Source organism: Synchiropus splendidus, chromosome 17, assembly GCF_027744825.2.
Source record: "Synchiropus splendidus isolate RoL2022-P1 chromosome 17, RoL_Sspl_1.0, whole genome shotgun sequence".
NCBI lineage: Eukaryota > Metazoa > Chordata > Actinopteri > Syngnathiformes > Callionymidae > Synchiropus > Synchiropus splendidus.
The window spans coordinates 4,716,723-4,735,680 of NC_071350.1; the positions used below are offsets into that span (position 1 = coordinate 4,716,723).

At 42.0% G+C, this 18,958-nt stretch overlaps 1 protein-coding gene across 1 annotated transcript; it reads left to right on the forward strand.

Annotated features, from left to right (window-relative positions):
• The first annotated feature begins 806 nt into the window (after window positions 1-806).
• Window positions 807-8,288, forward strand: hrh2b (histamine receptor H2b). The gene is made up of 3 exons (XM_053847613.1): window positions 807-920; window positions 5,037-5,836; window positions 6,794-8,288. The coding sequence occupies exons 2-3, from the start codon at window positions 5,225-5,227 to the stop codon at window positions 7,271-7,273; spliced, it is 1,092 nt and encodes a 363-aa protein (XP_053703588.1). The 5' UTR covers window positions 807-920; window positions 5,037-5,224; the 3' UTR covers window positions 7,274-8,288.
• Window positions 8,289-18,958: the final 10,670 nt, after the last annotated feature.

An 18,958-nucleotide genomic window follows, 5' to 3' on the forward strand; every position in this document is an offset into this window, starting at 1 on the left:
AAAAGTACTATTTGAAGCCATATTTGTAGTCCCATGTTTGGTTTCAATGTATAAAATATGTTAAATCAAAAGAACATGTTGACTCAAGAACCATGAGTCACACATTATTAAATGGGTTGGTGAGGTTTCATGAAACAGTGTCCTGATTTTCAACTCAATAAACACATCATTTCCAAACTAACAGCGCCATCTAGTGACCTCTGAACAAGTGTTTCATGATACCTCATCGCACCCACACATGCCGAACACCTTCAGAGAGGCGCATGATCTGGCACCTGTGTCATAGGACTAGATTTCATTTCGTAAAACAGATCAGACCAAATTAAAATGGGTCTCATAATGATGTTTTTTGGTTCAATATAAAAACCTGTGGGGGATATTTGTGTAGCTGCAGTGGCAGATGGGCATAACTTAATTGCCTCAAGAGACCATCACGGGGAGGAAGACTCCCACATCAAGACAAACATCGACGCTGCAGCTTTAGTCAGACAAACATTCACTACTACCTTTAATCGCTTGATCTTTGCCTACATGGAAATGTACACAACATGAACCTCAGTCACATCTCTGTAATATGTACAACATATTCCGGCAGTCATTCCAGCTGGAAATGTAAAATGAAGTAGAGTAAATCCATATTTCCTGGAGCTCTCATAGATACTGGTGGTGCAGTGGAGTTAGACTTTACAAAGCTACTGAGTAACATTACCAAGAATGATTAGTAGTGGGGCATAAATGAATGCAGAGCTGGTGGGAGGTGCATCATGCGTTCTCCACATGAGGAAAGAGCTGCGAGCAGACAGAGGCAGGGAAGGAGAGGGAGAAAGAGCGAGTGATCGCACCACAAGAAGGAAATGAAGTGATTATGTCACATGGAATATCTGCGGGAATAGCAGCTCATTTCACACCAGCTGTACAAGGTGAGTCCACACCGAAGCCCTTTGAGCTCCAATGTAGAACAATGCTCCTGAGTGTGTTTAGGAAACAAGTCCAGAAAGAAGGTATTGCTGATGTATTTGTATGAGAAAAGTTGTGTTTATCACATTTGCAGTGAGAAATTATGTCAAGAGGAAATATTGAAAAGCCATTCTGATGAGTCACTTGCTTTTATTTTCTGGTTTGTGAAGCGACTTCAACTCTCTCTGCAGTATATGCCATTTTACAATGTGTTCATAAAGCTGAAGAAAGTTGCCATGATAATACTGAACAGGATATATTACAAAGATTAATCTGAAGTGCCTATATAACCAAGAAATTATTTCAGATTTCATTTTTTCGAACACACACAGTGCTACTGCTGAGGCTACTTGCGTCAGTCACAGATTTCATCAAAGAGCTGGTCGCCCTAAATTGAATTATTGTCCAGGTAATCTAATATTTGCCAGGATCATTTACTTTTCCACCCCCAACTTGTTCTTTGCAAACATCTGCTGCTTCACTGCGTAAACAGGACTAATTGATATTTTGTTTAAGCTGCAGGATTTAACAGTACTCATGCCGCCATGTTTGTCGGCAAACAATCGAGCAAGTACTTCAAGTTGCTTCAAAGAGGTTGAATATTCAGACAGTACACACTCACGTGGACATCACAATATTTCAACACTGTACTGCCACACAACCTATGCTGAGAAATTCCTGAAATGTCGCCAAAACTAAATATAGTTTTAGTGGTAATGCTTTGCCAAACATGCATCGTCCTGAAGTAGAAACTCAGTGGCATTAAAGCAGCATAGCACGTTGACATCCCGCCCTTTAAATGACGTGGACTTTATCAGAAGTCAGTCCTTAACTGCAGGCCAAGATTATCATGAGTGCCTCGCATTTTTTCCCGCAATAATATTGTTCTGGTCTGACTTCTAAATCTACAAGTAATGAGCTTGACAATGTGTGACCAGGGTGACATCTCTATCTAAACTGTGTCAGAGCTGAGCAAACAAAGTCACCATGGAAACTTCGAGTGCGCACCCCTCATGCTCATATCCTTGGCTTCTGCACAGTCAAGTGTCTCTTTCCATGCAGGAACACTGGGACCCTGAAAAGGTGGTCGTAATATATTTTTTCCATTCCATTCCATAATTTCTTTTTGGGCTTGAATGGAATTGTACAAAACCGATTGTACACACTGTACACCAAACACACATTGGTGAAAACTACACATAGGACTGAGTTTCAAACATATCTACAGTATGTCATCTTTTCAGCACAAAGTTTGGACGAACTTCTACCATTGGTTCTTTGCTTGACTTCCAATTATCTTATCTTTTTTTTCCATGTGGACACGGCGCATCACCACTGACACTGGCTTTTGTGCAGAGCTATTATTACACTACTAAAAAAAGCTGCACTTGGAGGAGCTCCACTATACAGCTTGTAAAGGCGCTAATAAAACAATCAGATCTGGGTAGATCAGAAGCCTCCTGTTTGAGAAGAGAAGCACCTCTTCCGTTATGATTTATTGCTTGTTGGAGAATCAATTCAACCGTGTTTTCTCAGAAGCTAATCTATGAAACGAAACACGTTCTGTCAATGGCACTACACAGCCGTGATGGGTAGATGAGGTGTCATGACATGTATTTGGTTGGGTTACTACAAATGTTCAGAGACCACTCCATGGCTCATGATATTTCATTGAAATGGTCGTTGAAGTCCAAACATGTTACCGCAGACAGTGCCCACTGGTGGCCTCTGACAGTCAGGACACTGTTTGATGATCACTACATCACTACTTGACAGAACAAGACAAGACGATGACTGGACTAGATGGGACTGGACTAGCCTCTTACTTTGACATGGAGACGAATTGACAGTTTATTGACTTGGCTTGGGGACTTGACTAAACTTGACCAGACGACGGTGGCATGATGTAACGTTACATACAAATGAAAATGCACCAGCAGCGCGGGAAGAGAGGGGCAGATGCAGTGGAAACAAAGCAAGACACCAATGAAGGGATGAGAGACTAGAGGGCACACAGACAAGACAGACTAGGAGCACACAGGAAGCGCTGACTAACGGCACCAAAATAAAACTGGAAATAAACAACCATTAAAATCAACAGATGAAAAAAACTGGCGACGCCTAGCGCTAATTCAGGGACAAAACTCCAAAACATTGGGAGAGCTACAGTTGCAGTAGTGCACTGAATGAGTACACAGTGACATTATGAGTGTTTTTCTATTTTGATTGAGTCAGTTATTTTTTTAAATCATAATTAACAGTGAAACCGTCGCTTCCTTCTTAAGTCTTTTTTACTTTCCCTGTTTTGATTTGACAGCTCGGCTTCTCCAGAAAGGCTCTTAGCTGTGTTTACATAATCCCTTACGCAGCTGTCAGAATGTTCAATGGTGATCTCACGATATTTTAGGTTTGGCACTTTTACAAAGCACAGTCACGCTCACTTGAACAGGAATGCTCAATCTCTGGAAAATGTTCCCACCACTGGTCTGCACATAGCCGTCCTTAGTGGCAGTCACCCATGCCTGTGGAGCGCTGCGCTGTGGTGGTGTCAGACAGACATACGAACTGGAGGAGGAGGAGCACAAACAGAGATGGTGCTCCTCAAAGCAATGTCAGTCAGGAGTCAGTCTGACAAGGTTTTGTGGTCAAGAGTTGAAATGCAGTTGCAGAGTGCTTATTGAAATTTGTTTGTTTTTACTATCAAAACATTAAGTTCAAACATGAAGACCATTATGTAAGCTTTGACTAAATAAAAATAAAGACAGTGGTACCTCAGTTTTCGAATGTCTTGGAGTTCAAACAAAATTTTCTATTTTTTTTTGCTTCGGATTTCCAACAAAAATCCAGAACTCGAACACCCCCGAAAAAAGCTGGAAAAAACATAACGTGTGCGTACCGATCAGCTGACCCACAACGCGCTTTGTTATTGTGTATAATGCAGCCTCTGTATGCAGACAAACTGCACAGAAGCGCACATTCAGAGCTGGACACGCACCGGGCACCTCTTCACTTCTGGAGAGACGTCACTCACTCGGCAACCCCTCCCACATGCAGCGGCCACACACATAGAGGAACAGCGCAATGTAATGGGAAAAATCGATTCAGATTTTGAACAATTCGCCTGTGGAACGGATTGTAGTCGAGAACCGAGGTACCGCTGTACATGTTTAAAATTGTATTTTTCATTGGAAGCTACTCTTGTTTGTGTGATTCACTTACTGATCGAAAATTACTAAACAGGTATCAGGAGTTTGTTGGGCTTTAGGACCCAGTAGCAGGAGACAGAACAGGACCAGAGTTTAACCAGGGTCCTGAATCCAAACACAAATCTCAAAGGGCAACACAAGAAGAGGGCGAGGACAAAAGCGGACAAGACAAGAGATAAAAGACTTCACCTTGACTTGACAAGAAAGAAGACAAAACAATGACCAGACAAGATGTGACAAGACTTGGCTTAACTTGATAAGACGACAGTTGAAAGTTACTTAACTCGACTTGGAGACAGGACTTTACGGGGCAAGCTGGGACAATGACTTGGCTAGACAGGACTCAACCATACTGTTACTTGACTTGACAGGGCAATTGACCACACTGTACTTGATCTGGTGACTAGACCCAACTTGACAAGAGGATGGACAAGACTCAACCAAACTGTTTCTTAACCTGATGGCGAAATGTGACAAAACTTGAGAAAACGTGACCCACAGACATGACAAATTTTACTTTCTAATGTGCGCACCCAGGAAGACCAGACTACTCTCACCAAAATAAAACCAGAAATCGACAACCGAATGTCCAAACAAACAAAACATAACTAGCAAAGTGTGACAATAGGGCTGCTTCACCAGTGATAGGGCACGTGATTCTGAGGTGGTCGTAACACACATTTAACTGAACTACCTTTCTCTGATGAATTATCATGCAGTATCGACAAGTGCATTTATCCTGGACAAGTGTTTGGTTTTGTTTTCCAGCTGTGCTTAGTTACCAAAGCATCCACTCAATCAGCTCCTGCATCACAGTCTTCTCCAGCAAGTCTTCATAAGGAACGCAAAGTAACAGTTCTTTCACTTCTGCAGGGAGCATTGCAGACGCAACACAAGGCGGTTGGGGTACAGTTCCATGACCGACTCGAGGACCAGCTAACCCCGTGTCACTGAGGTCGTGGCAGAATTCACTGGCGGAGGAAGTGGAATGACGTTTTGATGTTCAATGCTGTTTCGCATTCCCGAGTGGGCCCATTTCTGTGGTTGTGGAGGAGAGTATCATGATCTCCAAGGCCGTGGTGCTCGTCATTTTTATCATCCTGACCATCGGCGGAAATGTATTGGTGTGTTTGGCTGTTGGTTTGAGTCGGAGACTGTGGCGCATTGCTAACTGCTTTGTGGTGTCATTGGCAGTGACGGACCTGCTGCTAGGGCTTCTTGTATTGCCCTTTTCTGCCACTGTGGAGATAAGTGGTGGGAAGTGGGCTTTTGGCGGAGCCTTGTGCAACATTTACATCTCCATGGATGTCTTGCTTTGTACAGCCTCAATCCTGACCCTTCTGGCCATCAGTGTGGACCGATACCTGGTGATCTCGTCACCTCTCAGCTATACCAGAAGAGTCACTCCCCCCAGGGTGACACTGGCCATCACTGCCATCTGGGCTCTTTCTCTGGCCGTGTCTTTTCTCCCCATTCACATGGGCTGGAACACATCGGACTACAGTGTCCAACACGTGGACTGGAAAATCGGCGAGGAGGACAAAAAGGGACGATACTGCGTGTTTGAATGGAATAACAACTATGTTCTTTTTTATACCATTACCACCTTCTACCTGCCACTGATGCTGATGACGGGGATGTATCTGTGTATTTTCAGAGTGGCACGAAAGCAGGTGAGTACGTAACCACGAAACAAAAACATTTGTTGACAAGTGACAAGTGTCACGATCTTGGGACAAGCAAATTCATTTTGTTAGCAATGTTTTTAAACAACAACAAAAAAGAAGACTGAATGAAAGGATGTAAGTGGATGTTGTATAATATCCTGTGCATCCTCCTTGTGGTTGCCTTGTCACACCGATTCTCTTCATGTCAATTCTTACTGGATTCATGAACTTTATTGGTTGTCCCTCGCTGTGTCTCCTCACGGTTTTTATTTTAAATGAAATATTTAGATGTAAAGGCATAATGTAGTATAATTCACTTGTTTTATTTCTCCAAACACAACTGCTTTTGGAAGTCTCTGTACATTAGAAAATAGAAAAAAAATAGAAGAAAAAGAAAAAAAAAGTGTTGTGTGATGTTTTTACTGTTTGTCGTGTAATTTATAATTTATTTGCTTGTGAAAACAATTATTTGGATGACAAACCAATCGTCATGAATGGCGTCACAGCAGATGCAAAATGTTCTAAACTATCAAAGGTAGAACATTACCTGACATTATTAAATACTCACCGTAACCCTTGTAGAGCTTGTAGTTCACTACTACGTAACTTTTGATGCTGGTCGGCGTTAGAATGCATCTTTCAAATTGACAAACATCATATGTGAGATCTATGGCATATTTCAAGCTAGATCACAAAATAACCTCCCTCCATTGACTCCCCTTCATATCCAGCACTCCCTGCAACCCTGACCAGGACTAAGCGCTGGTTAACTGAAGATCTATGTATGTACAAATGGGTCCATTTCATCTGGAAAGACCCGTTTATATCGCAGCGTTTTTATTTCGCTCCGGCAGTTAGAGCACATGTGAACACAGAAATGGAGACGGAAAACATGGTCATTCAGATGTATTGGTATTTCCAACATTTTTCAGTCAAGTATATAATACCTCTGCTCATCTTCAGGTGCAGCGCATCCGTGCCAACACACCATCATTTGCACGAGCGTCAACGGCCGCCATCTTCCAGGAACACAAAGCCACAGTGACTCTGGCTGCTGTGCTCGGCGCCTTCATCATCTGCTGGTTTCCTTACTTCACCTTCTTCACCTGCGTGGGCGTCAATTCGAGAATGACCCCGCCTCCCAACATGCTTCATTCCGTGGTCCTGTGGCTTGGATATTTCAACTCAGCACTAAACCCGATCCTCTACGCACTGCTCAATAGGGACTTCCGCCGTGCTTATGTGGACCTTCTTTTCTGCAAACGGTTCTCCTGCCAAAAACTGCAGAATGCACACATCCACGTGCAGAAACGTCTCAGTTTCAGTAACGGACAAAGACTTTCCAAACAGTCAGAGGAACAGAAGGCTAAAGCAAGGAAGGAGAGTCAGATCATAACACTTCATCTGCATGACATGAACGGTTTGTCTGAGGAGCCAAGGTGAAAGGTCAGAATAATATAAGATAATTTGCACAAAACGCCACTTCAGAAGAGAAGAGCAGTTTAAAAACCCAAGGTCCAAACACATTTAAGTAAAAACTGAAGTACTAGTGTTTTCACATTGTCATCACTGACACCCAAGTTTGATTCAAGACAAATGGATGACTCAGTATGGTTTCTTACAGGCATTGGAGAGACGCTGGCGGTTAATCATTTGCAACTTTTTCTCAATGTGTGACAGCAGGGTGATTTGATACATGAAATAAATCAACAAGCTCACTTTCTGCACACTCTGCACAGCTCAAAAAGAATTCCCAACAATGCTGTTGTTCAATATTCAACCGTCAGTCAGCAGTTTCTCTTCTGACAATGGAGAAGTAGTAATGTTTTATTGATTATACACAAGGATTTTGTCGTTTTAAGTGCAAGAGCAAGAAACTAGTGGTCAGCCAACTCATATTTATTCATAATGAAGTGTGTTGGATTCCTAAAAGTGAACAGAGAAAAGTGTGTGTTCACTCACGGTAGACTTAGTCCCTCATTGCATTCACTTGTGTGGCCAATACTGCACACTTTAATAATAAAGTTAGATGCACACTTTGTCTGTTGACCAGGTCCGCCTCTATTCTTTTGAACACTAAGGTCAGCAAAGTTTTACGGTGAAGAAATATAATTGAAGTATTCTGAAGTACAAAGTATGCATGTATAAACCTGGGCATCATCTGAGTCCTCAGGTTAGTAGTACTTGTGTACTTAATTGTTCAATAAAATTGACCTGGCTGTATTCATGAACAGAAATAAAAGCGCAGGACAAGTGACACTGTATGCAGGTCAAAGTGTTTATTGTTAGAAAAGTCTGACAATAATAAAAACTGAAACTACTGTGTGGCAGTTACCAGAAGAAATGCTTTTTCTTATTGAGCCCCTCGGAAATTGGTGAAAAACTGACTTGTGTTTATTTGTATGTGTGTCTGTATTTTGTTGTTATGTTTGACGTCTAACATGACTTTCAATCCTGACAGATGGAAAATAAACATTGGTCCTGACAACTTTCTTCGCTCTCGACAATTTGATCATTCTTCCCCACAAGAAACACTTCCTTTTATCGAAAGCAGTGCCACCAAAGCCTCAAAACAACCTGTGGACTCATTCATACGCCAATATGAGAATCAGGTCTCAAGACCATTGGCAGTGAGAAAAGGACACCAAGTTAATGATTAAAAAAATAATAAAAAATACACAGGCGGATGACACAGATGTACTTGGTCTTTACCCTCATGAATTCGGTCTTGTGCGTGCATGTTTATGAGACAGAACCACGTCTAACGCTCCTGGGAAGTTTCTGCCATTCAATTCTTTCAGAGATTAAGATAAGTGGATTATTTGTTGTAGAAGGAGAGCATATCACACAGCCGGCACCGACTCAACACCAAGTAATCGTTTAAGACTGCAGTGGAATTTCACAGGAACACCACCAAACTTCAATGCGACTGCTGCCACCTGCTGGACAAAATTGATACTGCTGTCTTGTTTGACAAGTGATACAGCTTGTTTGCCTGCTACTGTATTAGTTTCCACCTCAAACTACAGAAAGGTTTCACTGAAATGAGGCGTCACTATAGAAGAAGTTTATTTATGTGCGTTATGCGGTGTGAAGAGACTACTGGTTCACACCAGACACCGACAGGCAACAGCAGACTTTAAAATAATCACGTGGGGTCACTGACAGATTAAAAAAAAACAAAGAACTTTTTTGTGTCCTTTTAAAGACTCATTCAAATGAACAAATCACAACACTTCATTTCATAAGGCCTTTCCATATTTCACTAAAACATTAAAACAAGTCTCTGACTGCAGCTTCCCCATACAATTCATACACACATCCGTCAATTCTGACTTACTCTATTGGAAAATAAAGTAAGTCTAGTTGGGAAACTACATGCCACACCTCAAAGTGCAATCCTTTTTGAAACACCTTGCTTGACACTTGCTACCACAGTTTATAATATAATGTCCTCATTGTTGTCATCATATCCTGTTCTCTGTGGGCCATTTCAATAAAATGCATCATGATATGACTGAATTTGTTTTGCAGCTTTATTTTGGGTCCATTTCTCTGCGCAAATGTTTCAATAAACCACATGATCTCATTCACTAAGTAGATTTAAGGAAGTACGACAGTCACACCTTTCATCTATTCCATTGTCTGTGGAGGATCATTTGAGATTCAAGATTCACAAAATATATACTCTTATTTTTAGAGGTCACCCACAAGCCAATAAAATGCTTCGACTGCATTCTGCCCTTATGTATGAGGTCCTGTATGAGGCGTCCTTGTTTTTTCCTTTTTCTTTTCGATGATCATGGTGTATAGTAGCCTCGTGGCACCTGGCTTTGTTTCCAGGTTTTTACAGAGTAACACACCAGCTTCGACGGAAGAGGTCAATGACTGTCCAGCAGGTCCAGCAGCAGAAGGGTGGTTTCATCTGTAACACATTAGTACATTGGTCAGATTGATGTCATCTATTGTAACACAAGATTGGCATGTAACATTTACTCTACCGGTCATCCATGTGTTACAAAATGAGAAATGAATGATGATGCACAGTTGAGAGGAACATGCTAATTTCCCTTTCAAATTGTTTTTTGCAGCCGGTGGTTAAATACGAACACTTTTTGAGTTTGATATATTAACCGTTGGTGGAGCGTTTGGCCCCGCACAATCTGCTGACCATCCTGGTAAATGCATTATGTTTTAAATTGATGGGTTTTGGTACAGTAGCTCTACTTTATATGTCTCCAAAATATCTGCAGTGGCAGTCCTGTAACCTTCAATCATGTTTAAGTGGTGTTTTGGTTAGAGGAAGTTTTCTTTTCTAAAACAAATACATAAAATAACTTGAAGAGGGAATTTGAATAGACTGTAGAGAAGTCAGGGGAAATGTATTATTTGTTTTTTTGTAGGACATTGAGAACGATAATTTAGAAATGTCTTCATTTTAAAGATTTTCATGGCCCTTCAGTGTGTATTTTGTGACACCTTTAAAGGTGTCGAGGATGATCTTTTTTTTTTTTCATGGAGTACAACTTTTGACTTCCAGTTTAAATGTGATTGTGATGATCACGATTATTTTTATTCGTATTAAAATAACGATTATTCAAACGTCATAGAACAATTTAGGATTTAGCTGTCATTAAACTTTCAAACTTTGTTGAACAATGAACAATAAATCAATGTGGAACATATATAAATAATAAATAATAATATTACACTTATATTTAACCTTCTTCATGTAGGTTAAATGTTTCTCTCCAGAAACACCAATCTGTATGGTCAGGCTTCAGAGAACAGTGAAGACAGGAGACAATATTTCAAGCTGAGCAGGCGCTTGGCTGGGACGCTAAGATGTTTCTGTGGTTCTGATTTGTACGCTGTGATGTCACATTCCAAGTTTTAAATTAATTTTACGTGATAGAAGAAGTCTCTCCTTTGATTATAAAAGTTACTAATATATTCAGGCACTCTTGCTGCATCTCTGCAGCGTGATGAATGACCAGGAGCGCTTGATTTTATCACCCCTTCTCAGGTTGAGCGTGAGCGATTGTCCTTATGCATTTATCCACTTCCAAATCACTGGTCTTTTGAATCTGTCCACACAAGCCAGATAAAATATTCTACAGCCGTATATAGGGAGCCACACGCAAGGATTTTTTTCTGTCAGAGACCTCAAACATGGAAGCAAAAAAATCATACAGTATGTCAGTGGAGTGCCCCAATAGTCTTTACACCACACACAAAAAATCTGCCTCCACACTGATAAAGATGCTTGTCCTACAGCCAGACACCTCAGAAGTGGAACCATCACAACAAGCAGATGTCAAGTGTAAATTCCAACAATATAACCTGCTAGTGGTGTTGCATTCTGCCATCCCCAAGAAGCAAATATAATCACAATTCAAATGCCTCTTTTTTTTTTACTTTCTCAGTAAAGTCCAGATCCAGTTTTGGCCATTACTGGAAAATAACACCTCGTAACTAGCAAGGCAATCCAAGTAGTCCAAACAGATAACTAGGCCTCTGATATTTTCTAACAGTAAGTGTGCATTGCACATTAGGATATATGGTACCAAGTAGAAACAGCTGAGGACCTTTCTTGAATGGGAATGGCTTGGATAGTCGTTTGTCTCGCCTTTTCTTCCACCTCTAGAGAGGGACTTCACTTTCTGTAAAGAAAAACAAAAGAGCCTGATCGTTGAATGTAGTCTGTGCACCCACAGTTCTGGCACTAGACCCATTGCAGACATTCAATGTCTGGGGGTAATAGTCTAATGACAAATGCACGGAAGCTCAGAACTGACAGCAGGGGCAACATATTTTAGGATCAGTATCATGTTATCTCATGACAGTATGTGTTTTCATTATACTTATCACCTTATTTCATGAACCATACAATGAGGGCCAATACAGAAGGGACAACCTTTCAGTCAAACAAATACTGTCCAATATTATTCTTACATGTGTGTCACTGCATAAATGATCGATGATAAATAGTCAATCGTGAAAACATAGTTAAATAACATATTAAATATGTGGCCTTGAACTGTCCCTTTCCTAAATTGTGTCTCTCACTCACCTTACTCCAGTGCTTTGAGATGAAAACACAAAACCTCTCCGGCTCAGCCACGCACTCTCAGCTGTCATCAGCAGGCCTCTGTGCCAAGGCTTCCTGGAGAAGCAGTTCAGAAGCATTACAATAATGAAATCCAGATACCAATGTGTTTCATCAGGTACATGTGCAGCAGGACAGAACTTCGACTATGACTGCTTAGTGACATTAAAATGACAACATGCAAAACCCACCAGCAAGGTCATAAACACAGACATTTGGGAAATGCTCCGATGAGAGCAAGAGGTCAGCAAAATCCCTGGGGCTTTCAGCTCTTGACCTTGATGCTGTACACGATTCCATGGGGACACAAAATGATCCACCTATGAAATAAAAAAATCCGTCACTGAAGAACGTACAGTCAGAATATTACCATTTTTACACTCAGCCAAATCATTTGGATGAGGAATGCAAATGCTTCATTTTGCCAGAGCTCTGAAGCAATTCAGTTAGACGGACCAGACTATGGACCTTTCCCTGAGAATGACAGTTTGATTAGGAAGCTCAAACTCTATAGTGTGAAACTGTTTTATTTTGACTGCCATGTTTATTTACCATAGATTAATGGGCATACAAAATGCACAATAAGCATTTAAAAGATAGCAATATAACAAAAACAGACATATGTGTAATATGCAAACGTGTTGAAAAAGAGGCATAACCAAAAAAATTTATATGTCCATTGTATCTTTTGGTTTAGTAGCTCATCTACCAGGTGGACCCAGAGGACTGGAAGTTGAAATGTCTGAAATACAACAAAATAGCACTATGAATACTAACAATACTGTACATGCTCATTCATCCAAAAAAATGTTTACTTACTTAGCACTAAGCCTTCCATACCATTGATTGTAGCTTATATTTTCAGCCTCAGCATTGGATCTCTTCACAAAGCGTATGTGTGATTTCAATAGGATACAATCATGGACAGAAATCTGTAGGAGCTCTCAATATCTGCAGGGGAGCGACAGACTGATTGAGGTGTCGTTGCAGATGTGTGGGCTGATGACACGGTTATAAAAAGTTATGAGTTTGAAAAAGATGCCACTTTGCAATGCCACCTTCAAGGAATGAGAACATTCCTTGAAGGGACAATGCCAAGTGTTTTTCTTAATGTTATTTGGTACAAAAAAATCCGCCCAAAATACGGGAATGGTGTAATGACTAGGAGTCATGAATAATTCGAGAGACAGTGAGGCCAGCAAGGACAGACAGGGGGACATGTGCTACTTCTGCTTCTTTGCACCTTGTTTTCAACTGCAACTTTAAATAGCTCTCCATCAAATCCTGGAGTACTTTGTAGTCCAATTGTTCGGGGGCAGAGCGCTTTTAGTGTCATCTTTTGTCAGTAATGTTGCTCCACAAAATGATCAATGGAAATGACTGCCAACTCTGCAGTCCAGATATCATCTACAGGTTATATTTCCTTAAAAAAATAAAAACAAGGAGAATAAGAACAAAGAGAAATTATGATACAGCAGTAGAAAAACATTAAGTCATACTGCGTATGCCTGTGGAGGGCAAACTGTTCCAGCAAGGGCCGTCGTGGGTGCAGGTTTTTGTTCAAACCTATCAAGCACACAGAGCTTAACCAACAAGGTTTCAGCTGACAAAAGCAACACCTGACTGACAATGAACTGATTGCAGTCTACAGACATCAGCCTTTTTGAAGTGTCCTGATACATACGGATGTTTAAACAATTGCGTTTGTTTCATGAATGTTTTCTGCGGTCACAACCATCCCGTTGCTCACACGCCACCGAATATCATAATGTTGTATCTATTAAAGGAAAGGAAAGCACAATAAGCACAGTGTAAAACAAAAATTATTTTTGCACTCAACAGGGGCATTCATAATAACTCTGAAAAGCCACCAACGTGATTGGTTTGTGGTTTGGATCGACACAGACAAAGGAGAGAGGGCCTCTGACGGAATAACATCTTCGAATGACACATCCTAGTTTTGTCAGACTTGTGAGCGTCAACTCGATGCATAGAAGCCATCAGTGTACTCCACTGGATGCGGATGCCCATTGAAACTAAATGGCCCCTAACCATTCAATACCCTGCATTTGGCATCTGTTGCTTTATTTGAGAAATAACATTGTGCAGTTCTTGGTCACTCATTGTGCTTTATGTTCCTTTTGACAGACAGCCCAAATTCTTGCATTCTCCTGTAAGTGGTTCTTTCTGACACACCCAGACATTTAGCAACGCAAGGGACTGGAAGGTGTGTGTCTCAAATAGTCAGGTTTTTCTTTCTCAATAATGATTTTAGAGTTTCCATTTCCAGTTTCACAACAGGTATCGAGTTGGCATTAAGGTCACATTGGACAAGTTCATGTAGGTTTTGCAGTGCCTCTGTAATCTGAGACACATCACCAACTTGGTCAGAAAATGACCTAAATAGAAGAAGCTCATGGTGTGTAGAAGGTCCATATAATCCAAGCTGATTGGTTGTTGACTCAACGCCGCTTGCAGTTTGTCGAGAAGACTTTCTATCAGCTGATGCCTCAGTATGTTCTATGGGGGAAATGTTCAGTTAGAAAGCATGAATCATGAATATGGACAAACAAATTTTGATGTGAAATAAAGATGTCTGTTTCTCATTTCTCGAGGGATGCCTCAATATCACTTACATGGGGGGGTGATTGGTTATTGTCAGGCTCCTTTTCTGAACACTGAAGAAGACAACAGAGTTAGTTGCTCATGGAATGCTGGCATGAACTGTTCAGCGAATCAGAAACAAGTCCATAATAATGACAACTGCTTTGCAAACTAACTGACTGAACACAGTCTGATTTATTTTTATATTAATCACACATCACATTTGATGATCATATGAGCAAAATGTGAAAATACCTGGTGTGTCCAATAAATCCAGTAAAACTGCGGGGGTCCCCCCTGAAAAAAAGTGGTTCATTTAGAGAGGGACGTCAACCAAAGAGCGAACCTGACTCCTCTAACTGACACTTGGCTTCAGGGCCTCATGCTAACTTGTTGCTGAGCTTCTCATCTCCTCAACGGGGAGCATCTGTAGAGGACCGTGCATCTTTCAACATCTCCATTCATTCCATGTGTTTCATAACAAATCCCTTGGTTGAGAAAACGACTATGACTCACCTGAGGCTGCTGAGCGCTGTTTCCATTGACGCGCGCCATTTTTCTTAATTGATGATTCAGTTGCAGCAGGATCCGCCTTCCCCGTCCACTGAAGCGTCTTGTGAATGGTGGAGAGTTTCAGCCAATGAGAGCAGAGGACTTCAAGCGGCAGCTCAGTGATTGGCTGACTATGGTGGCAGTCTCATGTGCACGAGTTGAGCGCGAGCGTATGACACTTCGAATTCGGTAGCCCGAGGTTGAGCGCGTGCGTATGTGACGTTGAGCCAAAACACGTTCGCTCAAGTCGGTGGCAGAGATCGAGCTCCTTGTTCTGTCGCTCTATATTTCGACTCGAACAACTCGTTCCGGTCGTAACGAACGAGGACTCGTGAACACGAAAACGAGCCCGTCCGAGAATTGACGGCGTCATACCGCATGCGGTCACTTCCGGTATGGAGTTGCCTGAATTCGACCGTCTTGTCTGTGATTGGTTGCCTCTCCACGAGCGTACATCTTGTACTGGTCTCGTACTCGCACGCGACGGTTTGGACGTCATTGCATCCCGAGTTTTAAAAAAAACGAAGCACTGATCGATGACCGTTAAAAAATGACGTCAGCACTAAAGGCATCAAAGACAGACGTCTGAGTCTGAACTAGATTTTGTTCTCCTCACTACTCTCCGGTCAGACATGGAGCTCGCCGCCACCAACTTTCTCTCATCGATTGATCCACACAGCATGATCGTTTGCACCTACGACCATCCCAGAGTCCCACTGGAACAGTCTGGACCAAACAGGGCTCAGCCAGGTGTGGGTTTGGCTTCTCCCAGACGTGCCAAGGACGCACCGACTCATGACGCCCAAGGCAACCAGGTCATCTGCATCCCCTCGCTGAAGACAAAACAGGTAGGAGAAGACAGAGGAACACCAACCGAGAGACTTGGACTAGATTCTGCACAACGTAAACTTAGGGTCACCTTGTGTGTTTGATCGGTGACATTGATCACGTCTGTACGTTTTGGATTATATCAAGCGTGAAATCACATTTTCTCAAACAAAATGTCAATTTGTCGTTACAACTCAACAGAAACAAGAGTTGGGTGCTTGTGTTAGATGTATTTTCACACTGTGCTGATGCTTTTCAGGTGCTGAGGAGTCCAAATGGGACCGTTCTGGATGCCACTGGACTCTTGTAAGTTGTTCAGTTGACCACACATTTTCTCACATTACTGTACCATATTGAATAATCGTTTTGAATCTGTTGGCGAGTGTCAGAGACGTGAACTGTTTTTGTGTGACGGCTATATGAATTTCTGTCCTGTACTGAATGTCTGGTTTTTGTTTTGTGTTTTCAAGTTTCAAATGTCTCTCTTCAACCAGGGAACAGAAAAAAGCAGCCCGTTTAAAGACGGACAACAAAAAGCCACCAAACTCCTTTATGCTGTTCATGAGGGAGAACAGGTCCAGGGTGGCAGCTGAGATGAAGATCAGCAACGGCTCTGTAGTGTGTAAAGCTCTGGGACAGATGGTGGGTGTGTGGGCTTCAAACAAAATGCAGCGAGTGTTGCCTTTTATCCAAATCACCTAATTCAATTCTGTCTTGCCATGTGTCCACAGTGGTGGTCTCTGACTGCCCAGCAGAAGGAGGAGTACTACCAGCGAGCCCTGCTTGAGAGAAGACTGCATGAACAGCAACACCTAGACTGCCCCAGGGTCGAACACGTGGTACGCATGTGCAACATTAAAGCATGTTCTTACTGACATGGATGACCAAACCCTCGTTATGGTCACATAGAAGTTGGAGCTTACCAAGACACCGATTTACAAAAATCTGTGTTTGTGTGTACTAGCATGTGCAGTCCAGGTGGAAGTTTCGGGTTAAAATAAAGAAACTATTCCTGGGGTATTTTCATCTGTGAGTACCTGTTGAAAGCCAGTGTTGATGGGCTGAAGAGGCTCCATGATCATGTACTAACTTTTGATGGACACTAGATGGCACTCATTGTTCACCCTTTGGCTTTACTACTCAGCGCTCAATGTCACTTTATGGTCAGCTGCATGGGGTGACAGAAAGTTACAACGAAAGAGTGCACTAAGAAGAACTGCTGTCGTATTATTAATTACAACAATGATTTATTCATTTTGCATTTGGAAAGTGACTTCACTTCATTTGATGGAAGAAAGTTCAAACTCCAAATGAGTAATTTGTTTTTTTCTGTTTGTTTTTTAAGATTAAGAAGAGAAGAAAAAGGAGCACAAAACAAGAGCAGGACTGCCAGCCCCCCCGAGATCGATCCTGTCTTGACAGCTCTGTAGCCGATTTTTACCCTGGATCTATCACTGCTGAGTTGCCAGACTTAAGCAAACTCTATGGACCCGACTTCATGGAGGAATTTTGCAATTTAGAGGGGACCGGTTTCTCAGCCAGGGGAATTCATATTTAGTCACTTTTTTATTCTTTGTTTTTGTGCTGACAAGTCCTTGTGGAAACATCTGCCTTCCGCGCCATTTTCTTGGCAACAATGGATCCCAGCGACGTGGTGCAGGAGAGACATCCATCATAAGAGCAGCTCCTGAAAACGAGAGGCACATTTCATCATCTGGAGTACAATACAGTTGGCTTCACCAAACTTTGTTGTGCATCTGTGTGTGGCAGAGAAATGCATATGAAGCTGTAATCAAACCAGTGGACGTGTGAACCAGTCCCCTACAAACTCCAAGGGAAAACACTGACAATGAGGGAGATAAATATTGTGAGGTTGTGCTTCATAGAGCTTAACCTTAGACTAACAGTAGACTAACCTTTGGCTGCCTCCTTTCCTTATGGAAGGATGCCTGTCTGTAGTGTCCACTTCAACATCAATGCTCTTCTCCAGGTCTTTCTTCAAGCCCAAAGGTCCCATTACAACAGAACCTGAGGCCTGAGACAAACAGTAACAGAGTAAATATGCATGAGGATCTCTAAAACATAGAACTGACCATTGTGAAAATAATTCACCATCTTACCTGCATCTGATTTGTGGAGTCATCCATGACAGAGTGTGTGTTGTGTTTGCTGGAGTTTCCGGGTCACTTCTGCCATCTCCACATAGCTGGGCTATGAGGAATAAGGAGCTCAGCCTCAGGTAAGTTCAATCATCTCATTAGCATCATATAGAGGACCGTGCGTCTTTAAAATTATCCATTACATGTGCTACATAACAAATCCCAACATTAAGAAAACTTGTAACAATATAATTTACCTGAGGTTGCTGTAAGTTGTTCTCATTGTCTTGTGCCTTTTTTATGAACTTACTATTTCAGTTCCTCAAGACCCGCCATCCTCCCAATTGTAACGTCTTGTGAATGGTGGAGAAGTTCAGCCAATGAGAACAGAGGACTTCAAGCGGTAGCTCAGTGATCGGCTGACTTTGTGGCAGCTGGGTAACTGCATGTGGTTGAGCGAGTGAAACCGAAGTTGAGCACGAGCGTGTGACACTGAGCGAGCAGGAGAGATGGATTATTTTGAGGAAATTTGGACCATTCCTCCTTTGCAAATGTTTCCAGATCTTTGAGGTTGGAGGGTTTCCGTGCTGCCACCCGTTTCTTGAGCTCCATCCAAAGGTTCTCGATGGGGTTTAAATCAGGACTTTGACTTGGCCACTTCATCACATGAATATCATTGTCCTGGAACCATTTCTTCACCACCTTCGCCGCATACTTTGGATCATTGTCCTGCTGAAAGGTCCAATGCTCCCCCAGGTCCAGGTTCTCCGCTGCCTTCTTGAGGTTTTCTTGAAGGATCTTGATGTGCTGCTCTTTCCTCGTGATTCCTTCCACTTTAACCAAGCTGCCAGGTCCATTGGCAGAAAAGCAGCCCCACAGCATTATACTTCCACCTCCATAGGAAGAGTGTTCTTTGGTTTAAAGGCTTCACCCTTC